The sequence below is a fragment of the Rhopilema esculentum genome, chromosome 1 (genome assembly GCF_057945365.1).
Source record: "Rhopilema esculentum isolate cy_ngs chromosome 1, ASM5794536v1, whole genome shotgun sequence".
In the NCBI taxonomy this organism is placed as follows: Eukaryota; Metazoa; Cnidaria; class Scyphozoa; order Rhizostomeae; family Rhizostomatidae; genus Rhopilema; species Rhopilema esculentum.
Window position 1 is genome coordinate 4130916 of NC_142815.1, and position 21182 is coordinate 4152097.

The 21182-nt window shown below is 36.0% G+C and overlaps 1 protein-coding gene across 3 annotated transcripts; it reads left to right on the forward strand.

Annotated features, from left to right (window-relative positions):
- The first annotated feature begins 241 nt into the window (after positions 1 to 241).
- LOC135690299 (kinesin-like protein KIF23) lies at positions 242 to 20230 on the forward strand. Of its 3 annotated transcripts, none has more exons than XM_089113714.1 (34): positions 242 to 433; positions 1836 to 1928; positions 2572 to 2601; positions 2947 to 3052; positions 3667 to 3803; positions 4347 to 4441; positions 4893 to 4910; positions 5176 to 5230; positions 5746 to 5846; positions 6499 to 6611; positions 7326 to 7447; positions 7908 to 8010; positions 8536 to 8693; positions 9181 to 9234; positions 9390 to 9451; positions 9589 to 9623; positions 10141 to 10203; positions 10361 to 10416; positions 11379 to 11481; positions 11872 to 11930; positions 12361 to 12401; positions 12895 to 12940; positions 13700 to 13762; positions 14193 to 14252; positions 14888 to 14938; positions 15082 to 15171; positions 15544 to 15774; positions 16044 to 16140; positions 16537 to 16604; positions 16878 to 16949; positions 17671 to 17810; positions 18165 to 18231; positions 18806 to 18858; positions 19532 to 20230. In XM_089113714.1, exons 1-34 carry the CDS (start codon positions 338 to 340, stop codon positions 19545 to 19547), a joined length of 2754 nt encoding a protein of 917 aa, XP_088969840.1. In that variant the 5' UTR covers positions 242 to 337; the 3' UTR covers positions 19548 to 20230. The 3 variants fall into 3 exon arrangements, with proteins under 3 accessions (XP_088969840.1, XP_088970145.1, XP_088970408.1); XM_089114019.1 differs by having other exon boundaries at positions 10364 to 10416; XM_089114282.1 differs by lacking the exon at positions 4893 to 4910.
- The last annotated feature ends 952 nt before the right edge of the window (positions 20231 to 21182 follow it).

Consider the following 21182-nt stretch of genomic DNA (forward strand, 5'->3'; position numbering starts at 1 on the left):
TTATTGAATAGTTTTTTAGCTTTTAGTATTATAATGATCGATTAAACAAGTTTTACTAACTTATTCTTGATATAATTAATCCCCAATAAATCATGCACTAAAATTTCACGAAACAGATTTTAGCTTAAAGTTATTTGATCATTAAAATCGCATTTTGTTTTAATTGAATTAAATATGTATAGTAGCCATCTTTATTTGGGTGCGTTACATAAGGTATTTAAATACTTCCTCCTGATTGGTCAAAATTCAAAACCGCGCCAACTTTCTACCGGACTCCGCATTTTGGGCGAAGCTTTGATCGTACAAATCAATTTATGGTTTTACTTCGCCTACAAAAATGATTTCCACACCAGGAAGAATGTATTCAAAGACCCCCAAACGGACGCCAATGAGAAGAGAAAGGCAGCCGCCGAAAGACGTTGACCCTGTTGAGGTTTGTACGTTGTGATTTTCTCCCTGAATGCTTGCGGAGTTCCAGTGGACATGCCTAGGCCATTTTCAAGTCGTGTCCACCCAAAACTTATAGATTGGAATCCAACCCGCTTCTTTTTCATAATCTTTTTTCATAGCCTTGTCAAATAAAAACCTGATTATCTACCAAGAAACAATTATATTTTATCAATGCCTTAACGTTATTTTAATTCTAAGTCAAACTTTGTCCGTCCATTTTAGAATTTCTGTTTGTGTGATCTTGGTATTGTTCACAAGATTTCTGCTAAATTTTGGGTTATGATGCAAAACAAATGTCTCTTTTCTTATGATCTAAGATATTAAATATCCTTTTGACTTTTTTATTTTATTTTTGTCCATATTACCAGGAAATCCATTGAAACGCGATATCTTGTGCTTAATTGTTGTTTGAAACAAGTTTTCAATTCACTTTCATTATCTGTTACATCTAAAATTATTTAAATGGATAAACCTCGAAACACATTTGACATTAAATTTTTGCTATAAACAATTAAGAAAATATGTTAATTTCTGTTTGACGATGTATATCAGCTAAAAACTATGAAAAATGTTTTATATTGGAGAACTTTGTCTTGTTTCTATAATCTAAATGAAACACAATTTTCTAGCATGTTGAGTTGTGGCAAGTGGCTGGTTTTTTAAATGAATTAATGCAGTCACTTGAATCATTAGAGTTTTGTTGATCATTTAAGCACCCATATGTTTTGAAAGTTAAGCTTTTGATACCTATAGGGCAATTATAATTTAACATTTGGATAAAAGAAATGTAACTGTGAAAAGTGACTAATGTTTGTTCTCTCTTACATTTAAATTGCAGTCATTGGATTGGAATGAAATGAAATTTTGTTGGGATTTGAAAAAAGTAATTTCCAAAATCATATTAGCTGTGAAAGACACTGCAAATGATAAGAGGGTGGACATGATTACACCCACAATGCAAATGATGTCAAAACTTTTGATAGAAATGATTTGAGGCTTTCACAGGAACTCAGAAGCTGTATCTGTATAAAGCTATATTTAATAGCCCAGACAGATAACCATGGTTTTGTCTAGGCGTGACCTTCTAGTTTATTGTTTATGGTTAAAAGTAGCTCAATATTAAGTGACAAACAATCATATTGGCTCTGATCAAGCCTCTGGCTCATATTGGCTCTGATCAAGCCTCGAATGCCAGGCCAAAACATTAGCCATCTATACATTGTTTGTGTTTGTTAATGTTTGTTTTCCACACATTGGAGAGTTTCTTCTTTCCTTGAGTTCAACAATCCGTGTTCAATCTGAAGCTAGGCCTGAGAATTCTCCATTTATGTGCTACTAAATAATTACCCTTGTTGCCTGGGTTTACAGATGCGTTGTTTTGATAGGTTTACTGTCGAGTGCGGCCTCTTGATCCTGATGATGATGAAACCACTGTAGAGATTTTGAGTGAAGATACTATTCAGCTCAATCCACCAAAGGTAAGTTTTTACTTTTCTGCTTTCTGTTTTTGTTTACTTCATCATTTCTGTCTATTCCTTGAAAATGTGTTTTGAATCTCCAAAAGCTGCTAAGATTGAAAATGCTGTCATCTAAATGCAAAAAGTATTTTGACTCCTGTGCCTAGAATTGTTGGTAGACATGGCAAATCTGGATTGGCTGGATGTCATCTTCCCTGAATGTCATGTTTGCAGGGGAGGTTTCCCTGATCCTGGATGATCAGTGATTAGCTAGATAATCCTGTCAAGTGACTCCTTTGCATGTATGAGAATTGGTCAAAATTAATTTACTTTTTATCTCTTGACAGGCTTGGCCATTTGAAGAGAGCCATAGCTCTTGCTCCCTCCAGGTTCTCCTCAAATGCTGGAGAGGGGCTACAGATTGCTCTAAAAAGCAAATTGCTTGCCTTGAAATCAATCTTTCCTTTATTTTTATTAATATTCATATACAAAGGGCGTATCTGGAAATTAATAGGAGAACTGTTACTGTTCCCCTGGTAAAAGTCTTATGGCCTGGCCTGTCTCTAGGGTTTTATCCCTATACTTTTGAGACATAGGTATGGTATATACATTATTTTACAACATGTTGATTAAATGATTAATTGATTTCTCTTTTTCCTTTCAGACATCAAGAGCCATTTCAAAAATAGAAAAGGTATTTATTGTTTCCTTTATCTAAAAGCATTTTTCCAGGTTACGCAAGGAGCAAAAATCAGGTGCTTGATAAACCGAGCACTGTCGGCTTTCTGGGCATTTGATTGAACATCATCAAATATCTCAATAACAAACTGGCTAGGGGCTTGATCAGTCAAGCTCCTAAAGCTTTCTTGGTGTGTGTTGAGGCCCTTGATTGAGATCGAGTGCTTTTCCTTGCAAGGCCTGATTTTTCCATCCATTCTTGCTTTATATCTTGGATTTAAAAAAAATCAAATCAAATTGCAGAAAATTGTAAAAATCTTTGTTGAATTAATATGTAATTTTAGGGTTGACTTTTTTGTAGATGGAATGTACATTCAAAAAAGTGTTCACAGAAAATGACACTCAAAAGGGTATCTTTGTCCAAGTTGGCCTGCCTCTGATTGAAGATTTAGTAAACGGAAAAAGTGGTATGTGATTCTGGCTTTGCAAAGTAATCTTTTTGGGATATTTTTAAGTTCGATTTTAAATGTCTCAACAGGAACCACTCATATTAATAAGTTGGAGTAAGCTAGAGAAATCTAGCTTACTCTAATTTAGATAACTTTATTGTATATTTATTATAGAAGAGTAAATAACTTTATTATATATAAATAGTTTCTTGTAATTTCTTTTCTTGTTTTTTCAAGCATATATATATGTGAAATTATGCTGAGATAATGTAAAATAAATTCCTGAAATGGATGAGCCTAAAAGAGTTTATTGCAATCCAGAAATAAATCTAATTTTTTTAGATAAATCTATAGAAAACTTAAGAAATATAAAGTTGGGTTTTTACATCTAAAAACTAGATAATTACTAATTTCTAAAAGTTTCAAGGAATAAAATATTGGGGGTATAACCAGGTAAGATTTTACCATTGAGAAAATTGCTTAAGTGTTCATGCCAGGTGGAAAAAGAACATAATTTGCGAACTAATATACAGAGTTGTTAATTTTTTTGAATTCCAGAAGAAATTTAATCTATACACACCATGATCCAGATGAAATGATCCAGTTTCTAATTCCAGTATTCAATTTTTCAGGTCTTGTGTTTATGTATGGAATAACAGGGTCAGGAAAAACACATACAATGAATGGCTCTCCATCAAACCCAGGTCTTTTGCCAAGATGCCTTGATGTTCTTTTCAACAGCATCTCTGAAGTGCAGACTGAGAGAGGAGTAGGTCTTTCATTTCCTTTAGTTTTGTTTGAGTTCCTTTAGTTTCCTTTAGATTACGGCATCATTTAAAAGAAATCTTAACGTTGTTTCAATTTAAATAGGACCAACATTTTCTTCCCAAAGGATATTGCTACATTTGAGTGGAGAATAATCTTTTGACAAAGTATTTTGAGAAATTTGGTAATCAAGGTCTCCAGCCAGAACATGGTCTGTTTCTTTGTTATAAATGGTGGATTCAAGACATTTTGATATTTCGGTACCCTGGTACCATTATTTTGTTTAGAAACAATAATTAAAAACACATGTAAGCGATTATGATTTGTTATTAGAATTTTGGCTGCCTTCTGACAGCCTCCTCAGTTAGAGTTACCGAAGTTTTTTCAAACTTCTTGAACACACGGGATCTAATATACATTTTCTTTTCAACTCATTTATTTTATATTTCTTCTTGCAGTTTACACATTAGGTTTACTTATTTCTCTCTTCAAATTACATGTCTTATATACTTTTTGTAGGCTTATTTTTCTGTCTTTTTTGTTTTAGGTTTTCAGAACTGACACTCATAATGGTTATGAACTTTTATCTGACTCCGAATCTAAACAGGAAAGAGATAAAAGAGAAAAAGAACTAAAATCAAGGTAGGTGGTTTAGAAACACACAAAAATTGACACATTTTTGAAGGGGTACAAGCCACATGGATTGGGAAGCAGAGCTATGCAGAAGCAGAGTTTGGATTCCAAATATACATTAACTCAAAAATAATTTTGACACAAGCAGCCTACGTTCTTCATGCTAATCTTATATTATTCCTGGCTATGCAACTTCTTTCTATCTGGCTTTTTTTGCATTCTTAATATTTACGTCGCCCTTTGTGTCCTTGGTTTTCAAACTGTCATTGCTCTAAAAATTTGTTGTTTCTTCCTTGCACACCTTTGATCTGTAAATCTTCCATTTCAAGAGAAAATTTCTTCTCATTTTATCATCATCATTATGTGTGTTCGCCAATTCATTGCTGCTTGGGAAAGGTGCAGGCAGATTTTGCAAATTTATGCATTTTGTATCAATCATTCAGTTACTTTTACTTTTTAGACACTACAAAGAATTGAGGTTAGTTTGCAGAGAATGCTTTTTAATTTAGGCCCAAATTCGCGAAGATACCTAAATCACCATTATATATATTACTGGGTCAATTTCACTGTTTCCTCATCGTATCCAAACATATGACAAGAATAAGGAGATTTTTCTTGCACCAACTTGCACCAACTACAAGCATTTCCACAACACAAGAACTTCAGAAGGGCAAGCTAGAATGCGGTTGAATAGTATCTTAACATCTCTAACGGTTCATGATGTTGATTAAATTTTGTTTTAGGAGAGGAAATGAGATGTCAGATGTAATCCGTGTCCCTGACTCAACAACCTTGCCAGTGAGTATCACCTTTGACATTTGTCCTATTACCTTTCACCATTAACCTTTGCAACGGCAAGCTTTAAACTTTTCATACCATTCTCCAACCGCTATGGTAAAAAGGGAATTTTAGGAGCACAACTTCATTCATTCATTCATTGATCGATCCTTTAAAGTTGTGCTTATTTCATATTTTTTTGTTTTTTTTTTCACGATATCTTAAATTTATCCCGGACTGCATATCTTTAAGCTCTTCCATGCGACCTGTTCTCTTTAATTATTGTCTTACTAAAACCAATCCAATATTTACTGGTATATGAATAAATTACCTCCTTTTTTAGCCTAATTGGTTTATTTGCCGTAATTAAAAATGCTTACTTATGATCCAATCATGATCTTAGCAAGAAGAATTATCCTGCAAAATATGTCCATATGGCCTAAAGTTTAAAGTCTATTTTGAAATATTTAACGTTTATTTTGAAATGTGTAATATTTATTTGATGTTTAAAGGAATCTTTTTTCTTGATTCGCCAGATTGATGATGACAGAAACTACGCTGTTTTTATTTCTTATGTCGAAATTTACAACAACTTCATATATGATTTGTTGGATGAAAACCAAGACGCCATTACGAAGTAAATATTTTCATACACGTCAATTCTGTCTGCCTAGAAGCATTTTTATCATTCAGTTTGCATTTTTTAAAAACCTTCTTGCATATATACAAAGTCCTTCTACTCAGTTTCAAATATTGAAATAGATTCATTTCTACTTTTACTGTGTTGCTATTTAATGAATATTAAAGATTTAAAGTTTTATATGAATATAAATAATGAAAATTACAGTGTACCGGTCTGCCATAAAATGCTGGATACTGTAATATATGGTGAATATTTCAGAGCTGTACACGCTATTTGGTGAATATTTCTTTCAGAGTATTCCTCTGCAGAGGAAACTCAGAGTAGCAACTTAAAACCGTCCTGTTACATAAACCAAATAGAGAGTTTTGATGTAAATTTTGTCTCTTTTTATGTGTCTTTTCCCCCTTTCCATAACCGTTATCCTAAATCTATCTTCGCGGCAAGAACTCCTTGGAGCCCGTCGAGCAGCCTGCTACAGTGACCTTTTCTTCATTCGCACACTGTTCTATAAACCCAATAGTGTGTCCTATTTCATGTTTATATATTTCCTTAAATTCTTTATTTTATTATTTCATCAGTATTTCTTCAAATTTACAATCGAAAATAAATATTGCAAAATTTGAAACAGAATTCTTGTTTCTTTCAGGGCTCCCGTTTCAAGAAGCCTCCGCGAGGACGCTGACAGAAACACTTATGTTGTTGGTGCGACTGAAGTAGAAGTTAAAACAACAGATGAGGCCTACGATGTCTTTTGGAATGGTTAGTTGTCATGTTGCTCAAGGCGTTGCTTGAAACTTTCCCTCATTTAGCACCTTTCTCTCAACATTTGCGTAACTTGGCGTCACTGGGAGAGGGGGAGGGGCTGTACAATAAAACTTACAGAGGGATATGTTTGTGAAAAAGAATATTGTTCTAAGAGAAAGATTGAAGAAGAAAATTTTTACCAATCCCGAGACATTTTACAAGCAAAAAACCAATGGGGAGAGGCGTGCAATATAATGGGTAACATGCATAGTATAGCCTCATCCCATTCCCTTTACCCCATGTTCCTTTCAACCCATCTGTCCATTCCCCTCACTTAACCCACCCACATCCCTCCTGGCCTGATTTACCCTCTTCCACCCTCACACATCCGCCACACCCCTTTCCCCAATTTAGACTTATTGCGTATGATCTTTGATGAACTTGGCGGACGAGGTGAGTCTCTGTAGTAAAACACTTAAAGGCAATCGGTCTCGTTGTGGATTGGTTAACGAGAACAATAGCTGGAACAATAGCCTAAAAACGATTCCAGCGCTCCGCCATATTTTTTACAATGCGATAAATTGAAGGGGGACTGGAAACAATAGAAATCCCTTTGTTCTTTTAACCAATCAACGTCGTGACAGATTGCCTTTAACCCTTTGGGTGCTCAACCCCTTTAAGTGGTCGATATGAAATATGTTAACTGTGAATTGTCCGTTTGCTTCACAGGCCAGAAGCGAAGGCGTGTCGCCCACACATTGCTGAACGCCGAATCAAGCAGAAGTCACAGTGTGTTCACAATCAGACTGGTCCAAGCACCGCTTGATTCCAGTGGGCAACAAGTTCTCCAGGTTGGTTGCTTATGATGCTACGATGTAGTTAAGTGCCCTCCCCCCGTCCTTGTTTTCCGTTGAATTAATCAGGGAGGAAGGTGGCACATTTGTCTTCCAAATTATTGCAGATCAGATTGCTTTCATAAGCACCTCTTTTACAGCAAAGTTCTGCTTCTAATTTACAATCAGTGGCGGACACCTGGGGGCAAGGGGGGTATTGCCCCCAAATTTTTCAAAGGACAATGGTATTTTGTTCTAAAACAATGTGAAAATGTGACGTCATCTTATCAAAACAATTGGCTTGCTCCCCACCCCCACCCCAGCATTTTACTAAGTGTCCATCCCTGTTTGCCGCTCGCACTAGCTGTTTCGCGTCTCTCCTTTCAAACACTGTTAGAATTTGTTTCATAGAAATCCAATATTCGCATGTAAAATGTATTTTGGAAACCAGGCTAGATATGGTTTTTGTTCTTTCCAGGATAAAAGATTCGTACTCGTTAGCCAGTTGTCTTTGTGCGATCTTGCTGGGTCAGAGAGGACAAAAAGAACTGAGAATGATGGCGACAGGCTCAAAGAAGCTGGTGAGTTTTGTAATTTCGTTTTTGTAATTTTGGCCTGGCCATAACACTTTTAACAGGGGAGCTGGCCTAGATACTTTCCAGATTAACGATTTGTAGCTTAATAATAATAGAAGAAAGGAAAAAATTGATTTCAAGGCAAGCAATTCGCTTTTAAGAGTTATTTAGAAGAGCAAATTGTAGCCCCTCTCCAGCATTCGAGGAAAGCCTGAAGGGAGCAAGATGAGATTAAAATGAGGTGTTGATAGCTCTGCCAATAGGACAATATTTTTTACGATATAACGTTTTCTCTCCTTTATTTCATGTTGATATGTAATTAATAGCCAGACGAAAATATATCTAAACCACCTGAAAAAACCCAGGGCCAATTCACTCCATGTAAACCTCGTACACCTTTGGTAGAAATCCTATTTTTTTATTTGAAATCCCAGGAAATCCTTTCGTTGTGCAGAAACCACTTACGTTTTCTTCAAATGTATATTGTCTGTAACTCGATTTACCTTTCAACACTGTTATGATTTTTTCCAGGAAATATAAACAATTCATTGATGACGCTTCGCAACTGCATCGAATCTTTGCGTGAAAATCAGAAAGCCATGGAAAGCGGAAACAGGCTTCAAATTGTTCCATATCGCGAGTCAAAACTCACCCACTTGTTCAAGAGGCACTTTGAAGGAGAAGGAAAGGTGAGCACCCCCTGGCATGACACCTCATACCCATGCTCTTCTGTATATATATATTTATCGATCAGTATTCTCCCTTGCCTGCCCCAGCCGGGGGTAAATATTTCATGCAATTTTTGTTGTGTTTATTTGATAAATCTGCCTCAATTTGACTTTCAACTGCTAAAATCTCGTTTGCACGAAAACTCCTGTGACGTCATGGTTTCTTCGTCCATATATTCCTATAAAATTTACAGCAATTAAGTCATCGTCCTCAGGTGCTAGAAAATCCAAAGAAATCTGCCAGAAGTACTGATTCCCCTAACACAGCATAAATTATCAAACCCTGAGACACATGACTCATTTAATCCTCGTAACTCTCATATTGTTTCTTCAGACGAAGGTCAATTCTTTTCTCGACAATTTTCTCTTATGTACAAATTATTTTTAACACCTTTTCTTGATAGATGCCTTTCTGTACATCTTTTACCTTGACATTTGCCCTTAACAGGTGCGGATGATTGTCTGTTTAAACCCGAAACCAGAAGAGTTTGACGAAAGTTTGGTACGTACAAATTTTTTGCAAACACAATTCCAAAGCATTTGTAGATCTATGTTAAATTTATAAATTTTTTATCTTTGTGGCTTTGCACCTCGTACCCTTTCTAGTAAATGTACAAATTCTGTATTTGTTATTCATTATTTTTATCTTTAAACTAGCATGTCATGCGATTCTCAGAGGTCACACAAGAGGTTAAAGTAACAAGATCTGAAGGAGCCAAGTAAGCTGACCTTTCATTTTCATCACGTGATTTTTCGTTACATTATGAATTCCACAACAATCTCATTAGTTTCTTATTCTTCATCGTCGCTTAACGAATTCCTATTTAATTGGAAAACGGTTATCTTATTTTTGTAGATTTGATATTGGACTAACCCCCGGCCGAGGAAAAGGTAAGCATGCGCAGATGATAGTTAGATGGGTGATCAGTAACGGGATGTGGAAAGAGAAGAGTTGCTTCTGGCACCCAATATGTGATTATGTGAAACAAACTCAAAGTTTCTTCGAGGATCTCCTTATAAAATAAAATAGGCCACAGACTAAAATCTCAGCCCATTTTCAACTCAGCCCTTGCTGAGATTTCAGATGCAGATGACCTGTTAATTAATGCTAGAAAGAACTCTCTAGTGACAGCAGCTGCAGAGAGACGTTTGACCTGTGGTCCCATAAAAATGTTTTGAATGCACCGTTTTGGCTTCTCCCAGCTCTCTATGTCATTGAAATTCCCGCTTTTGCTATTATGGCAATCCAATACATTGTTTTGACAAAGCAAGACAATGGCATCGATTTAGTCAGACCTGTAACTGGATCAAGGAATGTGTAATGAGATTGTCATTATAACGGTTCGTGTCAGAAATTTCGTAGGCCTAGATAGAATCTCTCCTTTATTATGTTTGTCATTTTTTGCAGCGCATCGCTTATACAAAGGCGTAAGAGATGAATTAGAACAAGTCAAATCGGAATTCGCTGAAGGTATCAGCATTGCCTCATTTTCTCCTTTTAATTTCTCTTTTTAAGGACAATTCTCTTCATTAACCTTTGATTGTTGACCTTTGGCTTTTTGAACAATAATGTCCAGGCTATATTGACGGGATTGGTGTTAATTTTCCTTGCTGCCTTTTTCGTACAGTAGAAGTCATTCCTCTCAGGCCACTGCAAAGATTCGAGTCATTCCCATCCTTACAGGTACGTAGCAACTTTGTCTGCGAATTACTCCATTTCAATTAAAATTGGGATGTAAAAACCCATTTCAATTAAAATTGGCCTAAAAACAAGACTCATTCTTCGTACATAAAAAATCGTCAACAGAAATTAGACCCAGTTGAAAGATTAAGACTTTTGTTAAGGAATCAAATTGTTTGATGTAGCTCACAAAAAACACAATTTAAGGAATTGAATTACAAACTGCAGCAAAAAACTCCTGTCCAACGGCTTGGAATATTTAAAGTTGTTGCCAATGCTGTTTAATTTAGGTCTAGAGAGCTTTCTGAGTCTCTACTTGTTAACAGAGAGCTATGTTATCTAAAACGCTTAACTTGCCATGGTGCAGATAAACAACAGTTTCGGGGCCATTAGCCTGATGTTTCACTTTTGTCCCAAAACAACATGCTAGCTGCAGATTGTCCCAAAGACTTTGGTACGGGTTGTTTCTTTTAAAAAGGAAAGCATTTCAAACTTTGATATTCATGATCCAATCTTTTTAATTTTCTGTAATTAAACCAATCTTCTTCTAATTTTTGTTTCCAGTTATATTTCTTTATTCAAGTACTAACGACATTGAAAAAGCTTTATAGACACATTCAAGATAATTTGAAAATTGAACGATAGTTACCTGAAGTGGAAGTTAAAGTTTGATTGAGATTCTATGAGTGATTGGTCAGTAGCATAGAAGTCAGGTGAGATGGCACACAAGCCACCAAGTGCATGTCCAGAAACCAAGTGTCCGGACGTATTGTGAGAGTTGTCAAGTTTTTGGTTTCTCGACATGCAGCTTGCACTTGGTGGCTTGTGTGATATCTCATGTGACTTCTATGCGACGTGGACCAATCACGAAGTAGAATTTCTCTGCTTCTCCGCAGAGACCCTACGCTATTATGAATGAGACGTTATTGTTTTAGAAATTATGTAATTTCTGCTGTTTTATTCAGATGACGTCAGCTGAGGACAGCAGAACTCTCTTCAATTTGATTAGTTATTTGCAACAGCGAATCACATTGCGAAACACTTTGCTTACAGAGCAAAGCAGAAAAGGTTTGTAGAACTATAGTAAACCAGTGAAAACTACGGTAAACCAATGGGAAACCTAAGTAAAGCCTCAGTAAACCAACAAAAACTATTGTAAACCAATATGAAACCATAGTCAGCCGATAAGAAACTAGTGGTTTTACTCCCATCGTTGCTTTTGTAAATTCATTTTACTCTCATTAACCAATCGGTAGTTGGAATTTCAACCACTTTCTTGACATACATGACCTACAGCCCTACGAGTCATCGCTCCTTCCCATGCGTTGTAAACTTTGGTCTCTTTTGCCATCTTCTGGCTTTCTAGTCCCTGGGATCATTCCCTAACATAACCAACAAAGAATAAAATAGGACAATAAAACATGGTAATAATTGGTTACTGTTTTTGCTTTTGTTTAGAGGAAAATCTTCGCTCACAGCTTCTTAGCCTACAGCAAGAAAATGAAGACCTTTGTCGAGTAAGCCTGTGACCTTAGCACTATAACCTTTCACCTGTAACCTTTCACCTGTAACCTTTTCTTTATGCCTTGATGTTTTCAATATTGCAAAAATTCTTCTCATTACATATGACTTTAAGTTTGTCATATTTTGTTTATGATCATTGTCAATTTATTCAGGTTAATGCAAAAATAGAAGATTCATCTCCATTAAATCATTTTTTTCTTGTTCTTTTATATATTAATGTGCTTAGGCCCTTTTTTGAATTACTTTGCTTTTAAGTGCAGAATTCGATTATGTCAGAAAGTTTTCTCAAAAATCTTTTTATAAAATGTTGATATCAATAACTTTCATAAATGCTCTACATTTTAAAAAAATGATAAAAATGATATTTTCAATGTTATGTTGTTTGTTTATAAATATATGAAAATTATGTTTATTCTTATTCAGGCCTTGGCTGATCAGAAGTCAGCTTATTCAGATAAGGACAGGTGGGGATCCATTTCATTTTCCACCTTGCTTACGTAATATTATCATCATCATCATCATGAAGCCAACCAGATGCTTTTAATTTCCTGTGCTGGTGTAGAGTCAGGCTTTTGAATGCCATTCTGACACAAGCTCTGTCTTGTCTGTCGTTTGGATAAATTCAATTTATTTCCATGTCTTTTAAAATGTCGTTAGTCTTTCTGTTCCTAGGTCTTCCGCTTCTTTCTTCAATCTTTTTTCCATTGCTTGTTTTAATGCAGTTACTTCTCTGCTTCTTCTTATTAACATATTTCATGTGAGTGTCGTATATAATATATCACAACATATCTAACATATAGTGTTGTATAACACATATGATATTTAATCACATGATATCATCATAATCGTATATGACAAATAACACCATTTTTTATCATCATAATGTTTCATAATTTTATTTTAATCATTATACATATAATTTTATGTAGTTTTGTTCTTATGCATCTTTCTTTTTAGGGAAATTCTTAATCTTGAAAAAAGAATAAAAAATCTGAACTCAAAGGTGAGTTAGCTTATATAATTTTCCTTATTTCTTTTCTAACGAAAGTCTTTGTATAACCTTTAGGTTTGTCTTTCTATCATAATTTTGATATGTTGCTGAATATAAAATTTGACTTGTTTTCCTTTGAAATTCCCATCCTAAATTGATTCCCTCCCCAAAAATGAGCCCTTATCTATTAGGCTCGTCTCCATCTTAGCCAGCTCCATTCATAGTGGAACCCCATATTTGAGCCCGTCCTTGTGACAATTGGTAGGGGACAATTGCTTGTTTATATGTCCATTCTTTTGAAAACAAGACATGGACCAGGCAGGTATGGTCCAATATAGTCTTTGTAAAGCATTTGATGCTACTGTACAATTTTTTGTTAAAGACTCATTACTAACAATGAGCCTTTGCGAGGGTGGCAAATTATCCAGGCGACAATCCAAACAATGGCAGGAAACCTCTACGGATTAACCATAATTGATTTCAGACTGTCTGAAAATGCATTATGGGATGCTTGCGTAGCGCAATGGCTGATTGTTAGCAATGAGTCTTCAAGGTCGGGGGTAGCCATACCTATCATGCTCCCATTGGCATCGTCTTTGTAATCTTGTTCTTTTAAGATGTACTTTTTTAGACTAAGTATAAAAAAATATTGTCCAATTTCCATAATTGCAAATAATTTGGTTTGGTACAAACATTTGTTTATTCTCAAGGAATCCCGCATCTTTCAACATAAGTAACTGAGCAACTTGTCATTTCTGATTGTTTTTACAGATGATGACAGTACAAAGCACCGTGTCTCGTCTTGAAAAAGACAAAAGAGAAGTTGAAACCGAGGTTAGTTTGAACTATTGATTACAGATCTTGCAAAACAGTTTGAAACGTTGGAACGTGGAAGATAATACTAAAGAATTTTCTTGAAACACTTTTGATTTTTTCGAGTTCTGACTCAGAAAATCATATTCTTTTTTATGACTGTTTAAAGGCATCTAGTGTCACACGTTGTTACACAAGGTTACACGCTGTAACCAACGAAAACTCTAGTAAATCAATATAAACCATAGTAAACCGTAATAAACCATAGTGTTTTAGGTTATAACTCACAAGTCTTCTTGCTGCAAATCGTAATTCAGATTAAGAGACTCTTGTTCTTCACCCCTCCCAGTAATTGTTCTCTAACTTTCCTTCGTTATTTTTATTTCACTTCCTTCTAACTTTTTGTCTAACACCTTGAATCCATTTTTTACTGTTTGTTTTCCGTTTTAAGGCTGAAAGATACAAGAAAGCATATGAACGCGAGAGACACGAAAAACACAAAGTAGAAAAGGTATATATTTCGATTGTTAACCAACTAGACATCTTTCTAGCAAATGGTCATTTCAAGCTTATGATCCCTAAAAGATAATTTGAAAACTTAATTGCAAACGTAGACCTGGAGTTTGAAACTGTGTTCGCAAATTGTCATATAGATAACTGGTCTTGTATAACACAGAAAATGAATTATAACTGGACTTGTTTATTTTTCTGTTGAGTTGAGTATTAAGCTCATCGGACACATTACATCTAAAACCCTTTTTGGTGCCATTGGAACCACATTGAAATAGACTCCCGAAAGTCTAAAGTCGTCACATTTCATCAGGCACAATTGATGTTACGTTGAGTAGGCTGCAAGAAAGTGCACCCCATCCACGCTACCCCTATCATCTCCCCCCATCACCCCACCCCAATCACCCCCACCCCATCACCCTACCCTCATCACCCCCACCCTCATCACCCCATCACCCCTACCCTCATCGCCCCATCACCCCCACCCTCATCACCCCCACCCCCATCACCCCCACCCCAAGAGAGACTTCCATTGTATAGGTAAACCTTGCTAGTTTTAACTCATTTTAAATGCCATCCTGTTCTTGTGTCTTTGCCAGCTATTCAACAAGAACTTAACTCGGCTCTTTTCCCTAGATGCTGAAACATCTGACGTCATCAGAAAGATCAAAGTGGGAAATGGAATGTGTATGTACCAGTCAATTTACTGTTGTCAATTATTCTTCAAAGAAGCTTTTTTTAAACGGCCTTTTTCAAACTAATTTTAATGACAACCAATCGCCTGTATTTTTGTGGTATTTATTTATATTTTTCCTTTCTTTAAACTATAGAATAAAAGAGTAAAGAATAAAGAGCTGGAGATGCAAGAAAGATATTTAAAAAAGACGGAAAGATTGGCGCAGGTTAAGGATATCATACAGGTAGGCCGATTTTGTTCAGCATCTGTTGTCATTTATGCAGGCAGGGCTCGCACATTAGGGTGAGGATTGTGAATGTTAAAAAGGTGAATTGATTTTGAAGTTATATTGATGTCAGACTTAGGCATTCTGAAAACTAAGTTGTAAGTTGATTAGCTGATTAAGTTGATTAGTTGATTTAGTTGATTAGTTGATTTAGTTGATTAAAGTAATTAGTTGATTAAAGTGATTAGTTGATTAAAGTAATTAGTTGATTAAAGTGATTAGTTGATTAGGTCCATTGGATTCCATGCGAAGATACAAGCTATATGTGTGTTTAGAAGTGTAATTTTTTATTTTCAGCTTATGTTATAGCCCACAATGTTTTCTTCATAGAACTTTGATAGTCCTGTGAGAACAGTTCATATGGACATACCAATTGAAGGAGAGGAAGCCCCTGCGTATATTCCACCAGAACCCAAACCAGCCCCTGTGAGGCAGCATCATCGACAAGTCAAAGAGAAAGTGCCACCTCCAGTTGCTAAGAAACCAGCAAGAACCAAGCCGAAAACCCCAAGCACAGAAAGGATTCATAGGTCAAGGTCACCACCTGCGACAACCAGAAAGGTGGGTTGAGTTGTTTTGAAGGTCAAGGCAGAGGGCATAAGACAGAGTGCATAAGGCAGAGGGTATAAAGCAGAGGTCAATTATTGCAACGTTATCAATGTTGACACCAATATGGTTGTTTTCAATTTCTATGTTAGATGGTGTTTTGTAAAAGGTCAGAGATCTGCAGTCAGGTGACAGGGGTCACTTGGTGCCAAATCATCTTTGCCTATATTTCTATTTAATGTGCTGTTTCTCATGACTTAACCACTAGTGACATTTCTTTTCAGCCTGACAGACGAGAAGCTCCAATGCGAGCACGACACAGAAGGTCAAGATCGTCAGACTGCATTCTGGTCCATAAGCCAACAGATACCCTTGAAACAGGTTTGTGATATAACAATTTCAGAATCCTTGTACTGTCAAGTCTCCTTATTGGCTCAGTGAAATCGAGCAACTTCCTAGGTGGCATCATTTGCCATGGGCACTTGAATAGAAGGGGTTTCTGTCTCTCTATAAGCACTAGGAATCGCTAGAATTCTGTGCATAAATTTTTAATATGGTTATATATGATGGCTGGGTACAACTTCCTAGGTGGCATCATTTGCCAATGGGCACTTGGATAGAAAGGGTTTCTGTCTCTCTATAAGCACTAGGAATCGCTAGAATTCTGTGCATAAATTTTTAATATGGTTATATATGATGGCTGGGTACAACTTCCTAGGTGGCATCATTTGCCATGGTATGTTATTTGTTATGATTTTTCTCTGTTTATTTTTCCAGATACAATAATGCAGCCGATGATCAGAAACAAGAAGACTGTGGCTATTCCAAAAATCAGTGACCTCAAGGTGCAAATTTTACCTTTTAATTGTTTATTGTTCCTCTTAGTACTATAACCTTTGACCCTCTGGCACTTTCACCCCTTATTACTCTGCGATCTGATTCTTTCACTTTCCTTATAGTACATTCACGTTTCCTAGCACCACGAACTTTTCCAATTTCACTATGACATTCTTATATTTCTTTCCCTTGCCCTTTATCCTGTAACCTTTTGACCTTTTGATACTTTTTTCATTTCTCATACCACCATCCTTCATCATTTTTATCGCTATCTGTTTTAGAACGAGCTTCATTACTTGCTTGAACACCAAGAAGAAGACTCAGCGGGTGAAATTGAAACAAAGCTGTTCAAGGTAATGCTCCAGGAAAATTATTTGTGATTATTGAGTTTCTACAACTCGGTAGAGAATATTATTTTAGTCATAAGGGGTCTGCCTCGGCTACGGCCTGAAGTTAAATTGGATAATGTTGTAATGTTATATATCTTCTTTTCATAACAGATTAATTGTTATATATATTTTAAAGATTCCACTTGCACTGTGAAACCTGCAGCCCATTTGCTATCGTTTTCAAAGAGTTGCTATTTTGATTTGTTTTCATAATTATATTTTTAGTAATTAGCCCATGCTAGATAAGTCTGTCCTGTTTTATGTATAATGAAGTATTTATGTTTTATTCGCTGAGTTCTTTGACCTTTGACATAGCATGACCTTTGACATAGCATGACCTTTGACATAGCATGACCTTTGACATATTATGACCTTTGACATAGAATGACCTTTAACATAGTATGACCTTTAACATAGCATGACCTTTAACATAGCATGACCTTTAACATAGCATGACCTTTAACATAGCATGACCTTTGACATAACATGAACTTTTGCATCCTTGTTTTTCTTGGGTTTCGTCATATCTTTCTAACCTAAATTTTTCGTGTTTTCACACCCTTCCTCTAGCAAGCATGGAATAACATGGAATAAATGCGGTTTTTTAAAAGTTTTGTCTACTTTCTCTTCAATGTTTTTTTCTAATCATCAGATGATCACTAAGTCTGTTTCCTTTCGTTTGAAGGGTGCCGTCATGAAAACCCGTACAGGGGGGCACAGTGTGCAATTTACGGACATTGAGAGTTTGAAGCATCGATCTGAAGGGGGAGTGACTACAACTGCTCCGTCTGGCAATGACACTGATGGATCTCCACACAGACGGGGGTAAGTTTTAAAAACAAGTTTCTATGCGGCTATTTAGCAATTCAATGTTGCTCATTACAACATGGAATCATCTCGATGTTAAATGTATCTACCTTTTGTTTGTGACTTATTTGCCTTTCATGACCCCACCAATTCGGAGTTGGTGTGCGTATCTTAGTGCCAGAGACTTGGGGGGGGGGGGGGCAAAGCCTTGAGTAACCCCTCACTCCCAAGCTCAATTTTTTGCTGTGTTTGGAAACAGAGGGAGTTTACCAACCCCGGTTAGCTTCACCCCTGCTTAATTTTCTTTATTACCATAACATTTTTATTTAATCTATTTGTGGATCTGATAGAAGCCATTTTATGTTGTTGCAGGAAAAAGAGGCCATCGTCTGCTTCCGAGGCTGTGTCAGACGACAGTCTCACAAGCATTGAAGGAAGGGTAAGTGTTATGAATCCACCCCACTTTTCATCTTTATTATTCATAAATTTTCTCATGCTCAATTCTCATAGCATTCGTAATTTCCGGTTTGCGTTGATACCTACCAAGCCAGATTTCTGTCTTTGTTTTGTCAACTTCCCGTATCGTTTCATCTGTTCCTACATATGTGAAGATTCCCCTCCAATTGTCTGTGAAGATTCCCCTCCAATTGTTAAAGTGAATGGAGACTGTATTGTCAAAGTCTTCATTTCATTTTATGAAAAGAGTACCTTATAACTTGCAGAAATCTTAAACAGTTCTACAGCGAGGACTATATTCAGTTTCTGTAGTCTTATTCCATGATTTTTTAAGCCCCTACTCCTTTACTTTTAAGCGCCACCCCTTATTTTTTTCTAGCGCTACCCTCTGGTTTTTTTCTATAGTCACCCCCTGACTTTTCTGTAGCTCCACTTCTAGATTTTTCTCTAGCGCTACCTCCAGATTTTTTTTCTAGCGTCATCCCCAGATTTTTTCTAGCGCTGCCCCCTGGTTTTCTTTACACGATCAAATATCCAATGAAATTTTTTGTTTCCAGTGTGCTGTTGGAATTGGTGGCGGACCATACGGAGAACCAGCCCAAGAATCAAAGTGAGTCTTTATTCACACCAATCTTTGTATTCGGCAATTGTAATCACATGTTATCCAGATAACTAGAACATCCAGGGGGGAGCAATTAAGATATAAGTGGAGGCTCAAGGGGGTGCACAATCAGTTCAGGTTTGTACGGGGTTCAAGTTATTAGGGGTTCGAGCTATCAGTTCACTTTATCAGGGGGTTCGAGTTATCGGGAGTCATCAAGGGGAATGAAAAATTAGTTAGGGTTAAAGACAGACGAAAGATGTTAAAGTTTATTTTTCCAGGGGTCTAAAAATAGACAACCAATGGGCAACCGTTGTGACATTTTGCACGTGACTGATTTTTCATCTGTGTTTAGTTCTTTATGTCAAACGATGGTAAAACTTTGTGGTAAATATTGGATGAAGATTTTGGCTGGCTGATAAACCCCTGTTCAAATGAAGGATGAAAACTGAAAATAACGAATCGTTTTAGTGTTGCTCTTGCAACTAGTAATGCCATGTGGGTAGTATTCCCAAAACATTTTGAGCTACTTTTAAGCAACTTGGCTTTGTATCCGTCATATGTCTCTACTGAAACCTAGAGTTTCAAGGGGGGTGGGCTGGATTTCGCAGTATTATACTTTTTATGATCATATCATTTAATTATTTACCAATTAAGGGTTATTTTTTATATTTCTCAATAGGCGAAAGAAGCATTAAAAGAAACAGCATGGTTAAAGGCAACCTCCAAACCACGCCGAGACTGATGCAATATTGTGGTTTTCTCGATAAGAAAATGAACTGCGTCTGTCTTCTGCGTTATTTGTGAATTTATTTATATCCGATTTGTAAAAGAGTTGTTGCAGTTTGTGGTAGAGGGGAGAGGCTAAAAAGCCAAATTATCTTACGTCCCGTTTAGTAGATCAGGTGAAATTTCTTAACACGAAATTTAGAATTATTCGCTGCATATAATTCATAGCCGAATCCACACTGACTTAAATATTCACTTAAGTTGCCTTTAAAAACTGCAACAATTGAAGTCCAACTGTGTTTTGTTCTTTTCATAAAAGACTTTCTACTTGTATTCAAGTCTCAAGACTTAGGGGAAAGAAAATTGATTTGCTCGATATATTTACAATACAGTAAAACACAAATGCAGTTATTTATTTAGGCCGAACTCACAAACAATCCATCATTTTGAAATTAAAGCAGTTATAAATTATTTGCAGCACAAATTGATACATTTTGACATTTTTAATCATGGAAATGCGAAAGACTTTATTTACTTGCTATATTTTGTAAATAACTATTATACTTTGTTAATTTTTCAGAAACTTTGATTTTTATTTCAACTTGTAAGAGTTTGATGTAGTTTATTTGATTATAAAATATTGATACTTAAATTGTTGTTTGGTTTTTTCCTTTTGTGCACAACTAGCCTTCGCATCGCAAATTCTTATCCAATCTTAGGCCAATTCTTCAGCTTATCAGTCAATTAGAAGCTCCTGAAAGGGTTTCGATAAACACCTTTTTCGTTGATCGAGGCTACTTTTGACTATTAAGAATTTGTATTGCCAGAACTGTCTAGGGAAAATCAAGGTCTTGAGATTATTGACAATCTCTGAATTGGGTCACTCTAACATTGGAAAAAATATTGCCCGTATGTTTTTAACACTCTATTGTAACTCTGATCAAATATGTTAAAATGAAAAACCTCTAGACTACTTTTGTTCAAAATAATGTTGTTGTGAGGGGTTTAAAGCAGGAGTTTAGTTCCATTGTCACTGCTGAAAAGTGGCCTTTGTACAATTCTTGCTTCTGTATTTTCGATAACTTTGTAGATAAGCCCCTTGTCCTTTTCCTAAAGCAGTACTGTTCTTTTCATAATCTTATTCTAATTTCATTCATTCATTCATTCATATTTAATCCTTCTGTGCAAGCATTTTAAAAGTTGTTTTAGCTTTTTATCTGACACTCTTCTGAGGATAAAACGTCAGAATAATTATCGAAAATTTCAAGAAGTAAACCATCGAAGAGTTTCATTCCTTAAAGATGATTTTATGCTAGGAAACTGCCCATCATAGAGCTGAGGGGATCAGAAGTGGGTGAGACTTAATCCAGGTTCTTAAAGACTCATTGCTAACAATGAGCCTTTGCGAGGGTGCCAAATTATCCAGGCGACAATCCAAACAATGGCAGTAGACTGTCTGAAAATGCATTATGGGATGCTTGCGTAGCGCAATGGCTCATTGTTAGCAATGAGTCTTTAAGCAAAATCCCATTCCACCACATCAATATAATCGATCAATATCGTCTATGAATATCGTTTATTAATATCAGCTATCAATATCGTCT